General features: G+C 42.8%; 1 protein-coding gene and 1 non-coding gene across 2 annotated transcripts in view; both read right to left on the bottom strand.

Moving 5' to 3' along the window:
* Positions 1 to 1,859: 1,859 nt before the first annotated feature.
* The window catches only part of Snrnp40 (small nuclear ribonucleoprotein U5 subunit 40), a 32,472-nt gene continuing 15,969 nt past the window's right edge, over positions 1,860 to 18,362 (bottom strand). The window contains exons 6-10 of the mRNA XM_051188932.1: positions 10,350 to 10,470; positions 9,839 to 9,921; positions 8,625 to 8,686; positions 4,363 to 4,466; positions 1,860 to 2,395 (exon numbers count right to left, since the gene is read on the bottom strand). Of these exons, the coding sequence (XP_051044889.1) occupies positions 2,346 to 2,395; positions 4,363 to 4,466; positions 8,625 to 8,686; positions 9,839 to 9,921; positions 10,350 to 10,470 (420 nt within the window). The 3' untranslated portion in view covers positions 1,860 to 2,345. The remainder of the gene's footprint in view (positions 2,396 to 4,362; positions 4,467 to 8,624; positions 8,687 to 9,838; positions 9,922 to 10,349; positions 10,471 to 18,362) is intronic.
* Positions 7,041 to 7,179, bottom strand: LOC127225543 (small nucleolar RNA SNORA48). The gene has a single exon (XR_007834826.1). It is a non-coding gene; the product is annotated as a small nucleolar RNA SNORA48 (small nucleolar RNA).

Below are 18,362 nucleotides of genomic sequence, written 5' to 3'. Positions count from 1 at the left end.
TCAGGCTGAAACCATTCAGAGCCACATTTCTGGAGGAAGTCATCATAGCCATATTATATAATTAATTAGTGCTTAGCCAGATGACATTCCCTTTCAAGATGTGTTTGTGTGTGTGTGGGCATTTCTTTTCTTCCACTTTGTTACTGTTTTGAGGCAGGGTTTCTCTTGAGTCTGTCATGCTATGTGGGTTCAGGCTAACTGGCCTATGAACGTCTAGACAATCCCCCTGCCTCCAGCTCTCAATGTTCTAGTGCTTGGATTATAAACGAGCACCATTATATCTGGATTTTCATTCAGTTTCTGGCAACCAAACTCAGGCTGGCCTCCAACTAGCTATGTTGAAGAGGATGACCTTGAACTTGATTCTCCTGCCTCTAGTTTCCAAGTGCTGGGATTACAGCTGAGTGCTATGTCCGGACTGAAGGAACAGCATACAGTACTTTGTATGGTAAAGGCTCAAAGCAATGAAACTAGTTTCATTTTGTTTAAGCCCATCTTTCCCAAATGTATCTGACAATGGAACCTTTAAACTCAGAGTATGGAAGTCTGTGGAACATACCCTGGGGAACACCAGTCTACAGTATCAAGTGCCTGAAATTTGCACTCCATGGGATTATGAGATTTGGCTGCTTCAGTTTGCTGTCCCCATCTCCAATCACACGTGTATGTCCTCTGGCTCATGAGACACACCACACCACCACCCCCTCAGGTTTGTGTCTGGTTTTTGTTTTTTGTCCTTGTTTTCTGTCCATATCTGAGCATAATCACAGCCTCTATGATGCTTTGTTCTCTCACAGGCACAATAAATCACTTCCCCCTGTGTTTCCAGTGTGCTTTAATCAAACTTCATTCACTGTATTACAAGTAATTGCTCTGAGAGCTTTACTATCCTGCTGGCTTCTCCATTAATAAGTTAAATAAATCTCTGGCATGTGCTCACTTAAAAAAAAAAGTAGTTTATCTTCAACAATATTTTCTACTGGGTTGTGCACCTCTCATGATGGCAAGGACAAGATCTTTTCTATCTCTGTTCTCAACAATGATGACTTTGCCTGTCACATAACAGGGACTGGTGCTGTTGAATGACTATGCTCTAAACTCAGGGTAGCACCCTTCTGATTATGATAAATATGATCCAAGTCATGAGCCCAAAGTCTAAAGCCAAACATGCTCAGAATTGCTGAAGGAAGACTTTTTGCTTAGAAATAGAAGGTTCGACAGATACACATTCTACTTCCTAGGAGCAGAAGGAGTCATTAGTGCCTGCCTATGTGCTGGACACAGTCAACCAGAGACCCCAGGGAGGTAGGAACCTGTCTTAGTAGAAGGCACATGACAGCATTTCTTAACATCTTTGTCCAAGCAGGGAAAATCAGACAAGTAAATGGGATCATAAAAAGCCTCAGGAAATGCCATGGCCAAAGACAGAAAACATCATCTCCTATTTGGACTGCTGGTAAAGCTACACTCTGCCCAAGGGCACCAACTGGGGCTGCCACAGCTCTGGCTACTCCAGGAGCCCTGAGCATAGGACTGCTGGTAAGAAAACTGCACTGGGCAGAAGGCAGAGCAGACAGACCCCGTTTACAGAGACTGTCCAAATATACAACGAGAACCAGGCTCTTCTGGATCTCATTTACTGCCTTCTGCATGTTCTGCTTGTAGTTACAGCTATGATAATTACATTATGTCATTTTCATAGGAGTGAGGAACCTACAAACAGAAGGGGAGGGGGCTCCAAGTGAACAGTGTCTCTGAAGTGTAAATGGGTTGTGTCTTCTGGACATAGGCTTGCTCTGACATACAGCAATCAAGCCTCAGAAAAGACAGCAAGAAATAAAGACATCCCAGCCACAAGGTTCTTGTAAAAAGGTATCTGTTTGGATTTTTAATACAAAATACTCAAACACAGAAAGAAAAATATACAAGCCAGTTATTCAATTTAAAATAAAACAGAAAACAAATCCAACTAACACATTTCAATTGACATTCCCTGTCTCCAGAATAGATTTAAAAAAAAAAAAAAAAAAAAAAAAAAAAAAAAAAAAAAAAAAAAAACAAAAAAACAAAAAAACAAAACAAAACAGGAGACTTCAAACTAATGTTTGTCTCTCTGAAGAAATCTTATTTTTTAAAAAGAGGCCAATCCCTGAAATCTTGTTAAGTGGCACCAGAGTCCACAGTTGTTCTGGTAAATGGGGTACAAGTGGTTGCTGGAGTATGGCCATCACCTCCAGCTGCTTGCTAGTGCCGGTCATCTGAAGGCAGATTAGCCGGGACACCACCTGACTCTGGCCAATCATGTAGTTGGAGTCTCAGGTCACACAGAATTCCATCCCACATCTTCACTGGATCTCACCCATATACAGCCTCTTATCACTGGATGCTGAGAGGACTGAGGGAAAAAGAACATGACAAGAGACAATGAAGGCTTGGGAACACTTGGGGCTCAAGAGCCCTGTGTCAAGAGACAATTGTGACATATAAGAGCAATTAGATTTAGCGCTTGAGTTCTCCTAAACACTACACTCAGGAAATTGCAGCCTAGCTTTTCAATCTAAGTCCCCTTGAAATCCTGAGGATGGCTGTGCTATGGGAACCATGATCTGACTCAAATCCCGATGCTCTTCTGAGTCACACCCAAGAAAAAGAGCTTCCCTGTCCATGTGTGCCAGTTACACACACATACAGGTGTGGGTGTGTGAGCATTTTTTGGAGCTGGGGCTTTCTCAGATAAGGTTTCTGAGATAGCCATTATTCAGTCCAGGCTAATCTAGAACCTGTGATGTACCCTGGCTAGCCTCAAGCCTCAAGCAATAATTCTCCTGCTTCTGCCCACCAAGGGCTGGGATTACAAGTGTCCCCCGATGAGGGATGTCCTTCTGTATTCTGTGAATGTTTCTCTTATTGGTTGATGACTAAAGCTGTTTCGGCCAATGGGCAGGCAGGATTCAGCCAGGCAGGAAGTACAGGCGGGACTACCAGAGTAGGAGAAGTTTGCAAAGAGGAACAATGAGAGTTGTGAGAGAGAGAAAGGAAGGGGGGAGGGAAAGGGAGGGAGACGGAGAGAGAGACATGCCATGTAGTCCCTGAAGGAGTAACATACCAGAGTATTACAGGTAAGCCACAGCCTCGTGGCAACACAGTTTAATAGAAATGGGTTAATAATTAAGAGTTAGCCAAGAAGAAGTCCGAAGTTGGCCAAACAGTTTATAATTAACAGAAGCCTCTGTGTGTTTATTTGGGACTGAATGGCTACGGGACCAGGTAGGACAGAAACTCCATCTATATTTACCCTACTTGGTCAATGTGCTTCTTCATGTTATAGAAAGCCCTGGGGAAAGTTAACATGTTTTTTTTCCCTGTAAATTTAAAGCTTATTACTTTGCTTAGCTTATCAAATTTATTATAATTTTATTCTAAATATTCATAAGTCATTTTTGTCTATAGTTTCTGCTGCTCTAAGAGACTAAGTCATGGACAGAACCCAAACTGAGGAGTGATAAAAGATGTCCAACAGCCTAGCCAGCCTTCTGAGGTAAGGAACTAATGCCACCCACCATCCAGACAGTGATCTCAAGATTGGCCTATAGATGGCAGCAATCCTCCAGAGGATGCCATGTCCACCCTAGGCTTTTCTCTTAGAGCCCCACTTAAATCCAGAGTAAACTTTCCTGAAATAAACTGCAACACTGCTTCATACTGACTCTCCCTGAGATCCCTTCCTGTGGTTTAAGTGCTGGGTTCCTCTGAAGAGCCCAGTATTTGGGAGCTTGAGGTAGGACTTCCTCAAGTGTGAGGCCAACATGGGATATAAAGTGAACACCAGCCAAGCCAAGGCTACATAGTAAGATCCTAGATGGGGAAAATACTTTCATTTTGCCTGGTGGTGGCGGCCGTGGTGGTAGTAGTGGTGTCGGTGCACACCTTTAATCCCAATGCTTGAGAGACAGAGGCAGGTGGACCTCTGTGAGTTCGAGGCCAGCCAGGGCTACACACAGAAACCCTGTCTCAGTGGCTGCTTGTGTACATGCATACATGCGTGTGTGTTCAAATTTCACCTTAGTGTGAGTGTAACATGAAAACCCTAGGTTGCTATAGTACTGACTTCTCTTTTTATGCTGACAACTGCCTTCTCTTATGGTCAAACCACCACCCCTCCAAAAACAAAACAAAACAAAAAAAAAAAAAAAAAAAAAAAACAAACCCAAAACAAATAAACAAACCCATACCAAAAATTCCTCCAAACCAAAGTGTTAGCACTGGATTCACATAACTGTCCCCTGCCTGCCTCTGTGCCCCCAAGTCCCTGGGCAAAGGTCACTTTCTCATCTGGAGCAGTCAGGGCAGACGTGGACTTACTGATAGGCTCATCAGGGTGAAAAGCCACTTCGTTGATAGAGCCAGCATGGCCAGGCAGCTTATACAGGATCCTTCTGCTTGTGGTGTCCCACACGTACACAAACCTGCAAGGGGCCACAAAGACAAGTCCAGGGCCCTTAGAAGTAGGGTTAGGACACTTGGGGATGTTTGTTTACTGAATTATGCTCTGCGTTTTAGAAACCAGGGCTGTACCAAGAGAATTAAAAAATATCTGATGGCTTGAAACCAACAAAATTGATATAGCCCTTGAATTTGTTGTTTACAGAATTTACAAAGTTCTGAAATTATAGAAAGATAAACATATCTATGTTACTGACACAGTTTGCTCATAATAGGCTACAAACATGGAGTGGGGGAAAAGGCACAAACCTATGTATACTTTTACTCTAAAATCCAAACAAGCTAGGCGCGTGCACGTGTGTGTGTGTGTGTGTGTGTGTGTGTGTGTGTGTGTGTGTGTGTATTTTCAATCCGAACACTGGAAAGGGGGAGGCCAAGAGGGTCATGGGTTTGAGGTCAGCCTAGGATAAACTGTGAGATGCTTTATAGCCCAGTACCCTCTAGACTCCCGAGCAAATAAGTAAAAGTTCTGGAACAGGGCTAGACAGATGGCTCAGAGGTTAAGAGCACTGTCTGCTCTTCCAGAAGTCCTGAGTTCAATTCCCAGCACCCACATGGTGGCTCACAACCATCTATAATGAGATCTGGTGTCCTCTTCTGGTGTGTAGGCACACATGCTGGCAGAACACTATATGCACAATATATAAATAATTCTTTAAAAAAAATTCTGGAATACTCAGCCATATTGGCACAAAGCTATAAACCTAGCACTTGGGAGGAGAAGGCTGGAAGACAAGGAATTCAAAACCGTCCTTGGCTACACAGTCAATTTGAGGCTATCCTATCTCTAAATTCAAATGTTTTAGACAAGAGGCAGAGCCCCACCAATCTCTGCCTCTTAGCTGGTGCTCATGCCCTCTTCTCTGCCACAAACAAACCACTATCCCGCCCAGCCCACCAAGGGCAAAAGGAAGACGACAGCACTGGAATCAGAGAAGCTGGGGCGAGTTCCAGGACAGCAACTCACTAGCTAAGGTAATCAGGCAATGGTTCTTTCTTCTGTTACAGTGATGGAGAAAAAAGTGGGTTTACAGCTTTGTGAGAAAATGAGAACATTCGCAAAGTGTGTGGCACACAGACTTAATGACTGCTGTTGTTATTACGAATACAAGTATTATAAAGCTAGAACTACATGAAGTCAGCAGGCTAGCCTGAATCCTCTTGGCCCAGCCTGGCTAGTGTCCGTGACAGGGCTGTGGAGGGTTAAGTCCACACGAGGAAGTGATCTGTAAGCAGAAAGGGGAAATCTGCCAAACCCAGACTCAGCTGGAAAGCAGCTTTCTGAGGTGGATATTCTCTCTCAAGAACACAGAAGCCGGCAGAAGCCTGGATCTCCAAGGGTTTACTTCAAGGCCTTACTCTTCATGGCTGCCAATTACATGCTAAATTTAGAGGGGTTCCTTGTCCTCTTCACATTTGGGCATGTCAACATTTCATAGAAACCAGGCTACTTATGTAACAGAACTGCTTGCTAACTTCAGGCTAACTGTCGAGGTGGCCTGTGAAGTCTTGCCAAGGCCAGAAGAGGTGACGACTCTTCCTTCTGACCCAGTCATATACCCTCATGTAAGGAATGGCAAGGAAGAAAAGGGGTGAGGATGTCATAAATTAGAAAATGTGCTGAGCACGATAGCACACACTTTTAATCCTAGTACTTGGGAGGTAGAGGCAGGCAGCTCTCTCTGAGTTTAATTAAGGCTAGCCTGGTCTACCCAGCAAGTTTGGGGCCAGTCAAGACTACATAGTAAAACCCTGTCTTAGAAAAACAAAAACAAACAAACAAAAAAAATCAGAATATGCTCATGTTGGGGAAAAAAAACCTGTTCTTATCAGAAGAACAGCTTATGCAAATATAATTTTAAAAAGATACAATTAGTTGGGCATTGGTGGCACATGCCTTTAATTCCAGCAATGAGAGGCAGAGGCAGGTGGATCTCTGTGAGTTTGAGGTCAGCCTGGTCTTCAAAGTGAGTCCAGGACAGCCAGAACTACAGAGAAACCCTGTCTCTAAAAAACAAAACAACAAACAAACAAACAAACAACAACAACAACAACAACAACAACAACAACAAAAAAAAACAAACGAGGATATAGTTAGGGGCCAGAGAGATGGGTCAGTGGCCAGGAGCACATGCTGTTCTTCTAGAGGATCTGGGTTTGATTCCTAGCACCCAGATGGTGGCATACAACCAACCAACTATCTGTAATTCCAGATTCAGGGAATCCAATCCCCTCTTCTGGTTTCCACAGGCACCTGCCAGTGCTGCAGTGGGCAAGACATCCATATAGTAGGTATGGCTAGATGAAAATTTCTTAAATCTTTCAAAACAATAAATAAATTCAAAACAATTAAAAAAGATGCAATTATATAGGGGAGACATACCATCTCTGTGGAAAATGATATGACAATGTCTCACTATACAGTCCAGACTGGCCTCAAACTTTGTTGACCCTTGCTTGCCTTAGTTTCCTGAGTGCTGGGTTACAGGCAAGCACCACGCAAGTCTCCTTGGTCTATTTCTGTTTGTGTGTGTTTTTAATGTGCTCTAGGCCACCAAGCTTTGGCCACCAAGTCAGGCATCACACTAGGATGAACAAAGGATTACCATCTGCTTTGCCCCTGGCTGATAAAAGAATACCACCAACAAGGTATCTCTTTGCCCATTTCCAGGGGTAGGGGAAGGGTTACATTTTCTTTTTCTTAATAATAGAAAAGCTCTTAGACTCTTCAGGGTAGGCTTTCTATGCCTCTGAGATGCAAGCCATCAATATGGCACTCTTTCCCTCAGGTACCCACTTGCCCCAAACAGCCTGAATTAATTGTTCAGTTTTCCTGACATTGAACTTGTTTGGTAGAAAAAAAAAGGACATAAAATTTTCCAAGCATAAACCAGGTGTAGTGGTGCATGTCTTTCAAACTCAAGTACTTGGGAGGCAAAGGCAGATGCATCTTTGTGAGTTCAAGGCCAGCCTGGTCTACAGAGTGAGTTCCAGGACAGCCAGAGCTATATATGGAGATCATGTCCTGAAAACAAAACAAAACACGTCCCCAAAGAGAATCCTGAACTAAAAGCTATGAACTAGGGACCAATTTGGCTTACAGGCCTCTATCACTGAGTCTCCAGGAGTCTCTACAAGCCCACTGTCGTTGGCCCCCAGAATCCCTACTCCACCCAATTTCCTCCCTAGTACACACCACTAAAAACAACAGCATCTGATGGGTGAATTTTCTCCCTTCTGTCTCTCATTCATGACATAAGGCCTTGAACCAGTTTAAGTTCACACATAAGAAAGTCTTGGTTTATTAATTTGGCACAGATGGATGACATGCAGCCCACTTCACTCAGCAACGTTGGCACTTTCCACTGAGCCCAGTTCTAGCTCTGAATCATCTTCAGCGCTGGCAGCTACGACCCAATTTTGGGTTGACATAAAGAGTGGAATCTGACGGCCATCTCTGACTAGGAATTCATTCTTGTAATTATTAGCAAGTGATTATAAAAATTCAAGCACCAACTAGCAGTACCTGAGTTTACAGAGAATGTCAAGATGCACCCTGTGACTGCTGAGAGCAATTCATAAGGATCTCCCAATATGTCTGTCTAAAGGTAAGAGGGGGAAATACGAATAAAAGTTAAGATATATGAAGTGTGGCTATGGCAAAGAGCAATGCGTTATGTTAAAGGGACAAAGGGGGAGAGAGCACCAGGGAAAGTTCAGGGATACAGCAGACAGGTTACTAGGAAGATACAGAGTCTGAGAGTAGAGAGGGGAGGTATGAGAGACCTGGGAGGGAGAATGCACAGGGGAGGTTGACAGTTCCATGAGAGGGCAGCACTGGGATGGCCAGAGACAAGTCTCAAATGTATCGACTGAAGCAAAGCATGGCAGAAGACCAGCAGAGTCAGAAAACTGTGAGTTTCCAACAGATACAAAGGTCTAAAATGTAAATGGAACAGAAAACTGTCCACACAGGCTCTAAGTCCGTTCTCTTCACATGGCATCACCTCTGGGAGTTCTTTTCCATTTGCTTAAATATGTCTGTTGTCTTCATATCCCTGCAGCAGATGTGAGACCTGGACAGCTGCATCATTCTCTACCTTATACCCAGGAACCCTTACCTGTCCGCTGAGCCAGCGGCTATCTTGCTTCCATCAGGTGACCAAGAACACCGTAGAAGGTTCTGTAATGAGCAGGAACACACAGGACAGTTAATGTGCCAAACACCTCTTGTTGTACCAGGAGTCAACTGACTTTACATTATCTAGGAGGCTGAGTGTCTCCCCAGAACAAACATCAGCTAATATATGCCTGCTCAAAACAGCATGATTTGTAATTTACTTATTTTCCTTTAAATATTTACCTGTTATTTTATGCGTATTATTTTAAGTGTTTTGTCTGCAGGTATGCCTGATGTGTGCCTGGTGACCGAGGAAGCCAGAAGAGGGCATCACATCCCCTGGGACTGGAGTTACGGACAACTGAGTTGACATGAGGTTGTTGGGAATCAAACTTAGGTCCCCTGCAAGAGCAGCCAGTGTTCTCAACTGCTGAAGCCACCTCTCTGGCCTGCTTCGTAATTTTACAGCACACAGAAATGCTTAACCTAGTTATTAAGAGCAAGCCTGGCAACCAGACTTCTCCCTGTGCTCCACTTATCTTGATCCTCATTACAACGTTTTAAAATTTTATCCTGTTTTTTTTTTTTTTTTTTTGTCTTTGCTTTATCTTGAAGAAAAACAAAAAACCCCAAACCCAACAAAAATAAGATTTGATTTATAAGGTAAAACAATTTCAGGAGTCATTAATCTTTCTTAAGAAACTCAGTGACAGAAGAATTGACTTCCAAAAGAGCTGACCAGACATGTGAGGGTTTGAGAAAAACTCTCTTGAACTCAGGTCATTGTGATGACAAGGGGAATGAGTGTGAACACAGGGCTCTAAGAGCTGGCATCTGGGTAAGAGCAATGCAAGCCCGGGGTTCACAGACACTGATTTACAGGGTTGAGATCCCCAAGGAATAAAAAGCCAGGGTTGCCTTGTTAGGGGGAGGTATTGAGGTCATTAGTTCTATGAATGAGGATGGGTCCCAGTGCTATCTATCTGTGTGGCTGCCTTGTCTAACAGAAGAGCTTTGAGCTGGGCATAGGGGCATGCTCCTGGGATCTGAACACACGGGAGGCTGAGGCAGGAGAGAGGGCAGCTTCAACGATGACGGTTACCAGATTTCACTCATTCTCAGTGGGTCAACAATTCTCTACCCTTAGCATCACTATAAATGTTTCTTCAGATCAAATGGATAGCAAAACCATCCCTCGTGGCAGGTACCACTCACCTTTTCAAAGTTGTGCACATTTCCTTGAAATATCTTCACACATCTCTCTTTCGGAGCAAAGGGCCGGACATCCCAGACTCGAACTACAAAGCAAATCCAAACCAGTCAAGCAACAAACACAACTATGAGCCAGCAGCTTCCATGTCAGTAACAAATACTGTCTCCTGGGTGAGGAGGTCCAACACAACACTAATTGCTAAGGCTCTTTTTTCCCTTTATTTTTTTTGGAGACAGGGTTTCTCTGTATAACAGCCCTCCCTGTCCAGGAACTCACTTTGTAGACTAGGCTGTCCTTGAACTCAGAGATCCACCTGCTTTTGCCTCTCAAGTGCTGAGATTGAAGATGTGAGTCCCAGGATCAAACTCAAGTAATCTAGTCTGATATGTAGATAGTTTAACCAGCTGAGCAGTATCACCCATTCCCCAATGCATTTTATTTAATAGCACCCTATCCCCTGTCCCCTTTAGGTTCAGACACTAGCCCCAGAACAGTTTTGTTCTTCAAAGTTACCTGTATTGTCCATTGCATTGGACAAGAGATAAGATCCCTCAGAACTTAAACTCAAGCCGGTTACAGAATCAGCATGGCCTCTCATGGTATAGGTTAACTTGTTTTGACGCAGGTCCCAAACCTATAAAAACAGAAAACTGCACTCAATATTCAAATTGAAAAATAGTAGAGAAAGGCCAGGTATGGCGGTGCACACTTTTAAGCCCAGCACTTAAGCGGCAGGAGGATCTCTGTGAATTTTGAGACCAGCTTGGTCTATATAAGTGAGCTCCAGGACAGCCAGGACTGCATAGATCAGAGTTTAAGCATATTTGCTGTGTACTTCGTGGGATCTGGGTTTGGTTTCCAGAATCACATGGTGTTTCACAACTATCTGTAACCCTGGCTGCGGGGAGATCCAGTGCCCTCTTCTGACCTCCTCTGGCACTTGACACACATGTGATGCACATTATGTGCACATGCAGGCAAAACATTCATACACATCAAATAAAGTGTAAAAATCTAAAAAAAGAGAAAACTATATACACTAAATGCCAGGCTTATGTCTAATTCCAGCACTCAGGAGTCAGATGAAGAAAGATTTTGAATTTGAGGCCAGCTTGAACAGAGTGCCAGACTAACTTAGCTATGAGACCATCTCAAAAAAAAAAAAAAGCCAGGTGCATACCTTCAATTTCAGCACCCAGGACTACACAGAGAAATCATCTTGGGGGTGGCGGGTGGGGGGAAGCCTAGTGCATACCTGAATTCCAGCACTTGGGAGGAAAGGCAGGAGGGTCAGGAGTTCAAAGATACCCTAAGCTATATAGTATATTTGAGGCAGAGGTCTCAAAACAAAACTAGAAATTGTCACTAGAGCAGAGGCAGGATTGCTGCAAGCCCCAGGTCAACCAGGGACACAATCAGGAAACTGACTCAATGAAAGCAAAACCCAAAATTATATAAAGTAAACACTAAACTGAAAACAATTAAGATTTTTCATTTTATGTCATAATATGTATATAACAATAATACATATGTGTATATTCATTTAGAAAAAGGAAAATTAAAAGCATGTTTATGTAAAGAGTCCTTAGGCCTCTCCTGGAAGATAGTCCTAAGAGTGTCTAGGAGCTCTGCCCTTTGCTGTTTGTTCATCACTGAGGTCCAAGTCCAGGGCTTTGTGCTCTAGCTGATTCCATCTCCAGCTCCAACAGTATCTGCACGTCTTCTGCCTGCCTGCCTGCCTGTCTTTTATATTTTTTGTGGTGCTGGAGATTGAACATAGGGTCTCAAGCACGCCAGGCAAGCGCTCTCCCATTCTGAAAGATTATAAGTATGAATGCTTTGCATATGGCTGGCACATGGCAGGCTCTAAATATTATTTAGCACTTCCTAAAAATAACTCTAAAGCCAAAATATAAATATATTTACATAATAGGCGATTAAGCAAATATGTAAAAATAAACATTAACATGAACAGAAATAGCCTGAATGTCACAAGGAAAAAGATTAGCAATTTTGTGAAGGTCACTGGTATTATAAAAAACCCATTCAATACTGCCATGTAGTTTTTCTAAATGAATAAAATATATGACGTCCCCTAAAGCACAACACTTTCTTTTATTCAGAAAGGAGTTAGGTGCATGTATTGATGTAAAAATTTGAGTATCAGGGCTGGAGAGATGGCTCAGTGGTTAAGAGATCTTTCTGCTCCAGAGTATCTGATGCACAGTACCCTTGGTCATTTTCCAGCATCTACATTGGTGGCTAGCAACTACATGTTAACTTAGCTCCAAGGGACTGGAATCTTCTTCTGTCTCCTAAAGGACGGACACACACACACAACACACACAACACACACACACACACAAACACACACACACACCCCTAAAAAAAAACAAAAACCAAACAAACATAAACAACAAAAAACAAAAAAAACCCACTTTGAATGTTTAAATACATGCCTACAATGCCAGCATTCAGAAGGTTAAGAAGGGAGGACTCCAAGTATGAGAACCTGCCACTCAAACAAACAAAACAAGCCAGCTGTGGTGGTGAACACCTTTAGTCTCAGCATCAGGAGGCAAAGGAATACCTGTGAATTCAAGGTCAGACAGAGCTACTGTCTCAAACAAAACTAGTGAGTACCAAACCAAGATTTAGTTTAGAAGATGAAGGCTACATGGCTGTGAGAATCAGGACACTTTCCCAAAACATAGGAATGAATATTTTAGAATACAGAGCTAAATTTAACTGCAGTATTCATAGGACTATATTTTTATGTTCCTTATATCTGAGATAAGTTCAAATTTCAGAGCAAAATTGGTATATATCAACATACAATGGTTAGGGTTTATTCTTTGCAGAGAGACTATGACACACTGTCTCCAAGAAGAGAAAACTACACGAGGACCAGGCAGACCTTCAGGCTATACTGCACTGTGATGATCCATACTGTTTGTAGCAAGAAGACAAATACAAGAGCATTCTGTCTGTGTGTCCCTGTGGTAAAGGCAGGAGAATCAAATTCTCATAGCTTAACTAAAAAGAATCTAGTCCCTCAGAAGCTACATACTCATATACCCCAAATATTCTGGAAAAGGAACTACAGGACAAAGAGATCAATGGTTGAAAGACATCAGGGACGGGGCGTGGCACGAAGGGCAATACTGTAAACTCTGGGCGAGGCTGGAAATTGTCCTACATGCTGATTATTTATCAGGGTTGTTTGTTTTTGTTCTTTGAGACAAGGTCTTACTATGTTGCCCAGGTTGTTCTCAAGTGTGTGATCCTCCTGCCCTAGCCTTCCTATGTTAGGATTATGGAGATCATAGTTTTGATAGCCATAGGAAATCTATGCAAACATTAACATTTTTTACAGGTACATACCAAAGTAGTCTCTTTAATTTTTTTCACATTTATTTATTTAGAGAGAACACGCGCCACATACCAGCCTAAGTGGTTGGTGTGCACACATGGAGGTCAGTTTGCAGGAGTTGGTTCTCTTCTTTCACCACACAGGTTTTAGGGATTGAATAGGTGGTCAGGCTTGGTGGCAGGTGCCTTTACCCACTGAGCCATCTCACAAGCTCCCAAGCAGTATCTTAAAAGGCTATAAAAGTATCATGGCTCCTGACATTTTGTGCCTAAGCAGTATCCAGTAATTATCCAGTAATTCCTGTTAGTGGTCCCCTCTCTGCTCTGGGAAGCACTGTACTAACTGTTAAAAGTGATGAAGCTTAAGATCTGGGTGGGGAACACACCCAGTTGGGAGAGCACGTGGGACCTGAATGAGATTTGTTTGGGTAAAGTGTACACAGCAAGAGCAGCATCTAGGAAAACCCACTGGGGAACAATGGCTTGGAAAGAATGCATACAGGGATGGGGGAGAAAAGGAGCAGCAAGGGGGGGTTAGAGGGCCGAGGTCTATGAACCCACCTTTATGGATAATCGACATGAGCCAATTAATTAGTACAGGGCTGGGATATGTCAGTGGTACAATGCTTACCTAGCATACACAGAATCCTGGGTTTTATCCTCAGAACTAAGGAAAGGAAGGTGGTGGTGGGGGTCATAAACTGAGAGAGAGAAGATCACAGAAGCCTATGATGGGGTAATAACCTACCAGAGTGCTAAGGCCATTGTCACAGAACTTGGGGAAGATAGGTCATGTCTGTGGTAAGGGGATAAAGGGGGGGAAATGCTTTTTAAAAAGAATTTAGCAACAAAGAAATCACTGGATGGAACACAGTCCAGGAATGGAGAGTTGAGAAGAGAGTTCTATGTGCTTGTGAGAACACTCCAAGAAAACAACAGTCTCATGACCTCAGTTTCTTCAAAACACGGAATTTTTCTTGGAGTGTGGTTTTGTGTGTGTGTGTGTGTTCCTCTCAGATGTAACAGATAGGAGTGAGTTTACTTCAGATTGCTCAACTGTTATTCAATTAAATGTTTAAACCACCCTTTGGGGTGATATAATATTTATGATTTAATAAAGATTGCCTGAAGTATCATAATGCAAACCAGCCACACTAATTAGCTATAGAAGCTAGGTGGTGGTGGTACATACCTTTAATCCCAGGACTCATGAGACAGAGGCAGATGGATCTCCCTGAGTTCAAGGCCACCCTAGCCTACCTAAAAGAAAATTAGAGCTCACACCTTTAATCCCAGCCCTATAAAGGTATATAAAAGACAGCAGCCCAGTGTCTCAGGCTGTTTTCTGAGATTTAGTCTCCAGCCACATTGAGGTGAGGCAGCAGTCTGGAGGCTTAGAGGAGAGCTCCTGAAGGTAGGATCAACCCTTTCAGCCTAAGGTAGAGGTAAGATCTACTGGCTTGGCTCCAATCTGCAGCTTGAACCCCAACATCTGTCTCTAGGACTTTAATTTTTGTGTTATAATCTTTTATATGCCTTTAGGGAAAAACATGTTTTTGCCATATGCAGCCTGTCCTTCTGATTGTATACAGCCTGAACTCATGAGAACTTTACCCATGTGACTTTTCTTAATCCTCAGAGTATAAATTGTCTGGGGACTCTGAATAGAGTTGGTTACTGCATGAGACTTTAGTCTGCCTTTTTTCTTCAGTATTTTTTTCCTTTCTCTCTTCTTTTTAAACATTTGTTTCATTTTATGAATATGAGTGTTGTGCCTGCAAGCATGTCTGTGTACCAGATGCATGCCTGGTGCCTGAGGAAGTGGTGAGCCTCCATGTCAGTGGCTGGGAATTGAACCCAGGTCCTTCACAAGAACAGCAAGTGTTCTTAACTATGGAACCAACTCTCCAGCCCCTAGTCTGTCTCATTTATGGGCTCCATTCTCCCAGGTCCCATTGCATTTAAAGCAGTGGCAAGTAATGCCCTATTGCTTGATAAAAATAACGGAAGAAAAGTATCTTGCAGAGGGCTTATTTTGGCTCATGGTTTGAGGGTATAATCTAGTGAGGAAGTTATGGTGGCATGAGGAACATGATGAGCATCTGGTCACACTGTGTCTGCAGCTGGGAAGCAGAAAGCGATGAATGCTGAAGCTCACTCAGCTAGCTTTCCTCTTTTTATGTAGTTTAAGACCAAGGACTAGTACCTTCACATTTAGTGTAATCTCAATACCTCAAGCGTACTGATCAAGAAAATCACTCACAGGTATGCCCAGAGACTAGTCTCCCAGGCGATTCTAGATCTTCCTGTTGTCAAGGTGACAATATTAACCATCACAGGTGAGCTTGAAGAGAATTGCAGCTATGGTACCACAGTAGCAGAGGTCATGCTATAAGAGATAATTGGGAGACAAGGAACTGAATAATGAAAGGGAAAGAAGAAATTAAAATAGTACATGTCTTAGGGTTTCCATTGCTGTGATAAAACGCCCTGACCATAAAGCAAGGCAGGGAGGAAAGGGTTTATTTGGCTTCCACTTCAACATTCCTGTTCTTCACTGAAGGAAGTCAGGACAGGCACTCAGACAGGATCCCAGAGGCAGGAGCTGATGGAGAGAGAGGCCATGGTGGGGACCTGCTCACTGGTTTGTTTCCCATGACTTGCTTAGCCCACCTTCTTACAGATCCCAGGACCACCCCACTGGGATGGCACCACCTGTTATGGGCTGGGTCTTCCTCCATTGATCACTAAAAGAGAAAATGCCTTACAGCTGGATCCCACTGAGACATTTCCTCAGCTGAGGCTGCTTCCTCTGATGACTCTAGCTCATGTCAAGTCGACACACAAAACCAGCTAGTACAGTACAGAAAACTCTTCAGGGGGCTTTTTAATAAATGTTGAGTATGGCTGTGGAACTAAACCCTGGGCTGTCTGTCTGTCCAGTCTTAATGTACTGGAAACAACATATCATCATCACTACAATCAACCTTCTTCATGAAGTGTGGCTGTGAAGGGACAATTCACAGTGTGACAGCAGGAAGGGGTTTAAGGATGACCTCCTATCTACCTCCCAAATGCTGGGATTATAGGCATGCCCCACTATTCCAATTTTATTTGAGGCTAGAGTTCAAACTCAGGGTTTTTGTATGCCATGCAAGCAGTCTACCCTCTGAACTGCATCCCCAGCCATCTATAGTTTTCCTCAGCACTTCATCATGGTTCTGTCTCTAATAGGCAGTATCATAGTTCAAGAGACCAAGAAAGGGTACAACCAGGGTTCAAAGAAAAGGTGACAACGTAGCAAAACTGAATTTTAAGGGCTTTCTATCTGAGGGGTGAAGACTCACATACAAGATTTGAGGGTCATTTTGCAGCTCTAATTTGATGGGGGTTGTCCTTCTGTATATATGTTTCTCTTATTTGTTAACGAATAAAACACTGTTTGGCCAATGAGGCAGGAAGATAGGCAGGACTAGGAGACAAGGAGAATTCTGGGAAAGATAGGCAGAGAGGGCTGGCTAGAACAGACAATAAGAAAAATGGCTATAAGAGTTACATCTTATGGTCAAAGGGCATTCCTTGGGTAAGTGAAAAGGAGCAGAGCCATTTACCATGATAATGCACAGACAGGGATATGGGGCTTGACATCTTCCTGGGCAATGGCACTGAAAACATCTCAACCCTAAAAATATACTCTCTTATTCTGTTTGTAACCCCCAGAATATAGAAAAGGGGGGAACCTTATAACTTTGGCTACAAGGCCAGACCATCCTTTATAGCCTTGGCTAATTGTAAAACTTTACCCACAATAGCTGGACATAAGATTTTCTTTGAATTTGGTTGATTAAATGTTATTTGGGACCTAAATGATAAACAATTAGCTGAAATTTGAGTTTTATATCATAAACTGAAATTAAAAACTTATGTAGAATGTTAATTGTAAAAAAAATTTTAAAAAAGTGGCTGTTGCCCTATGTTATCAGCCAAGTTTAGTTAGAGAAATTGACATATTATTTTAGGGTGCTTTATGTTAATAGCCTTGGTTAAACATCTATGACTATGTCCTTGTACATATCTGTAAAGTTTTTAACTTATGATCCATTCACAAAAACATTCAGTCTAGTTTAAATTTGCTGAGATAAAAAACAAACTAATTGTATATAGCTTGTTTTAGACTGAGGAAAAATTGGTTTCTTATGTTAATCTAAATAAAAGGAACAAAGTAGTCCTTTAAATGTTTTACAGTCCCCATGGGACAATAGACCTAGTTATAAAACATACCCTAGTATACTTTCTATACATCAAAATTATATACTTAGTGAAAAGTCATCTTCCTGACCATCTACTAATATATTATGTGTCCATAAGATTAAGATACAATCATAAAATTACTGGGGAGATAGCATAGCTACATTTCCCCCCTGGTTTTTCAAGACAGGGTTTCTCTAGCTATGGAGCCAGTCCTGGAACTCACTCTGTAGACCAGGCTAACCTTGAACTCACAGAGATCCACCTGCCTCTGCCTTCCAAGTGCTGAGGTTAACAGCATGAGCCACCACTGCCGGGCTCACGACAGCTACTTTTAAACATGTAAAATCACAGACAAGAATACCAGTTTCCAGAGTCAATGGTCCCATTAGTCTTACCTGAACAGAATTCTCTTCCATCAGAGAATCCTTTCTTTGATGGATTGACATCTAAATGCTAGCTGTCACCTACTAATTACTCCCACAGCCTCCAACAAGGACGAGTAGGGAAGACCATCCTCAGCTACATAGAAAATAGAAAGCCTGCCGCAGACCAGCAGCCGGGGTGTGCGTGCATGTGAAAGAAGAAAAGCAGGAAGCTATGGAATGGTGAAGAAAGGTAGAAGCACTTCCGCACTTACAGGACCCACCTTTAGACAAAAGTAAGGACATCTCATCCAGTAAAAGCAAAGCAGAGGGGTGGGGAGATGACTGCTTCTAAGCAGGGTCACGACAGGAAGTCGAACCTTATCTACCCACGCTGCTCTATCGCCACCTTAGCTGTTCAGTCAAGGAAACAGGCTTAAAGGAGTTGAGCACGCGGCAACCACAAAAGGAGGAATTGGTTGGGATTTCCTTGAAAGCTGGAGTAATAACTGTTCTGCCAACTGGACCATGGCCTTTTCCC

The sequence above is a fragment of the Phodopus roborovskii genome, unplaced genomic scaffold, assembly GCF_943737965.1.
Source record: "Phodopus roborovskii unplaced genomic scaffold, PHOROB, whole genome shotgun sequence".
Classification (NCBI taxonomy): domain Eukaryota; kingdom Metazoa; phylum Chordata; class Mammalia; order Rodentia; family Cricetidae; genus Phodopus; species Phodopus roborovskii.
This window is presented reverse-complemented; position numbering and strand designations above follow the sequence as displayed.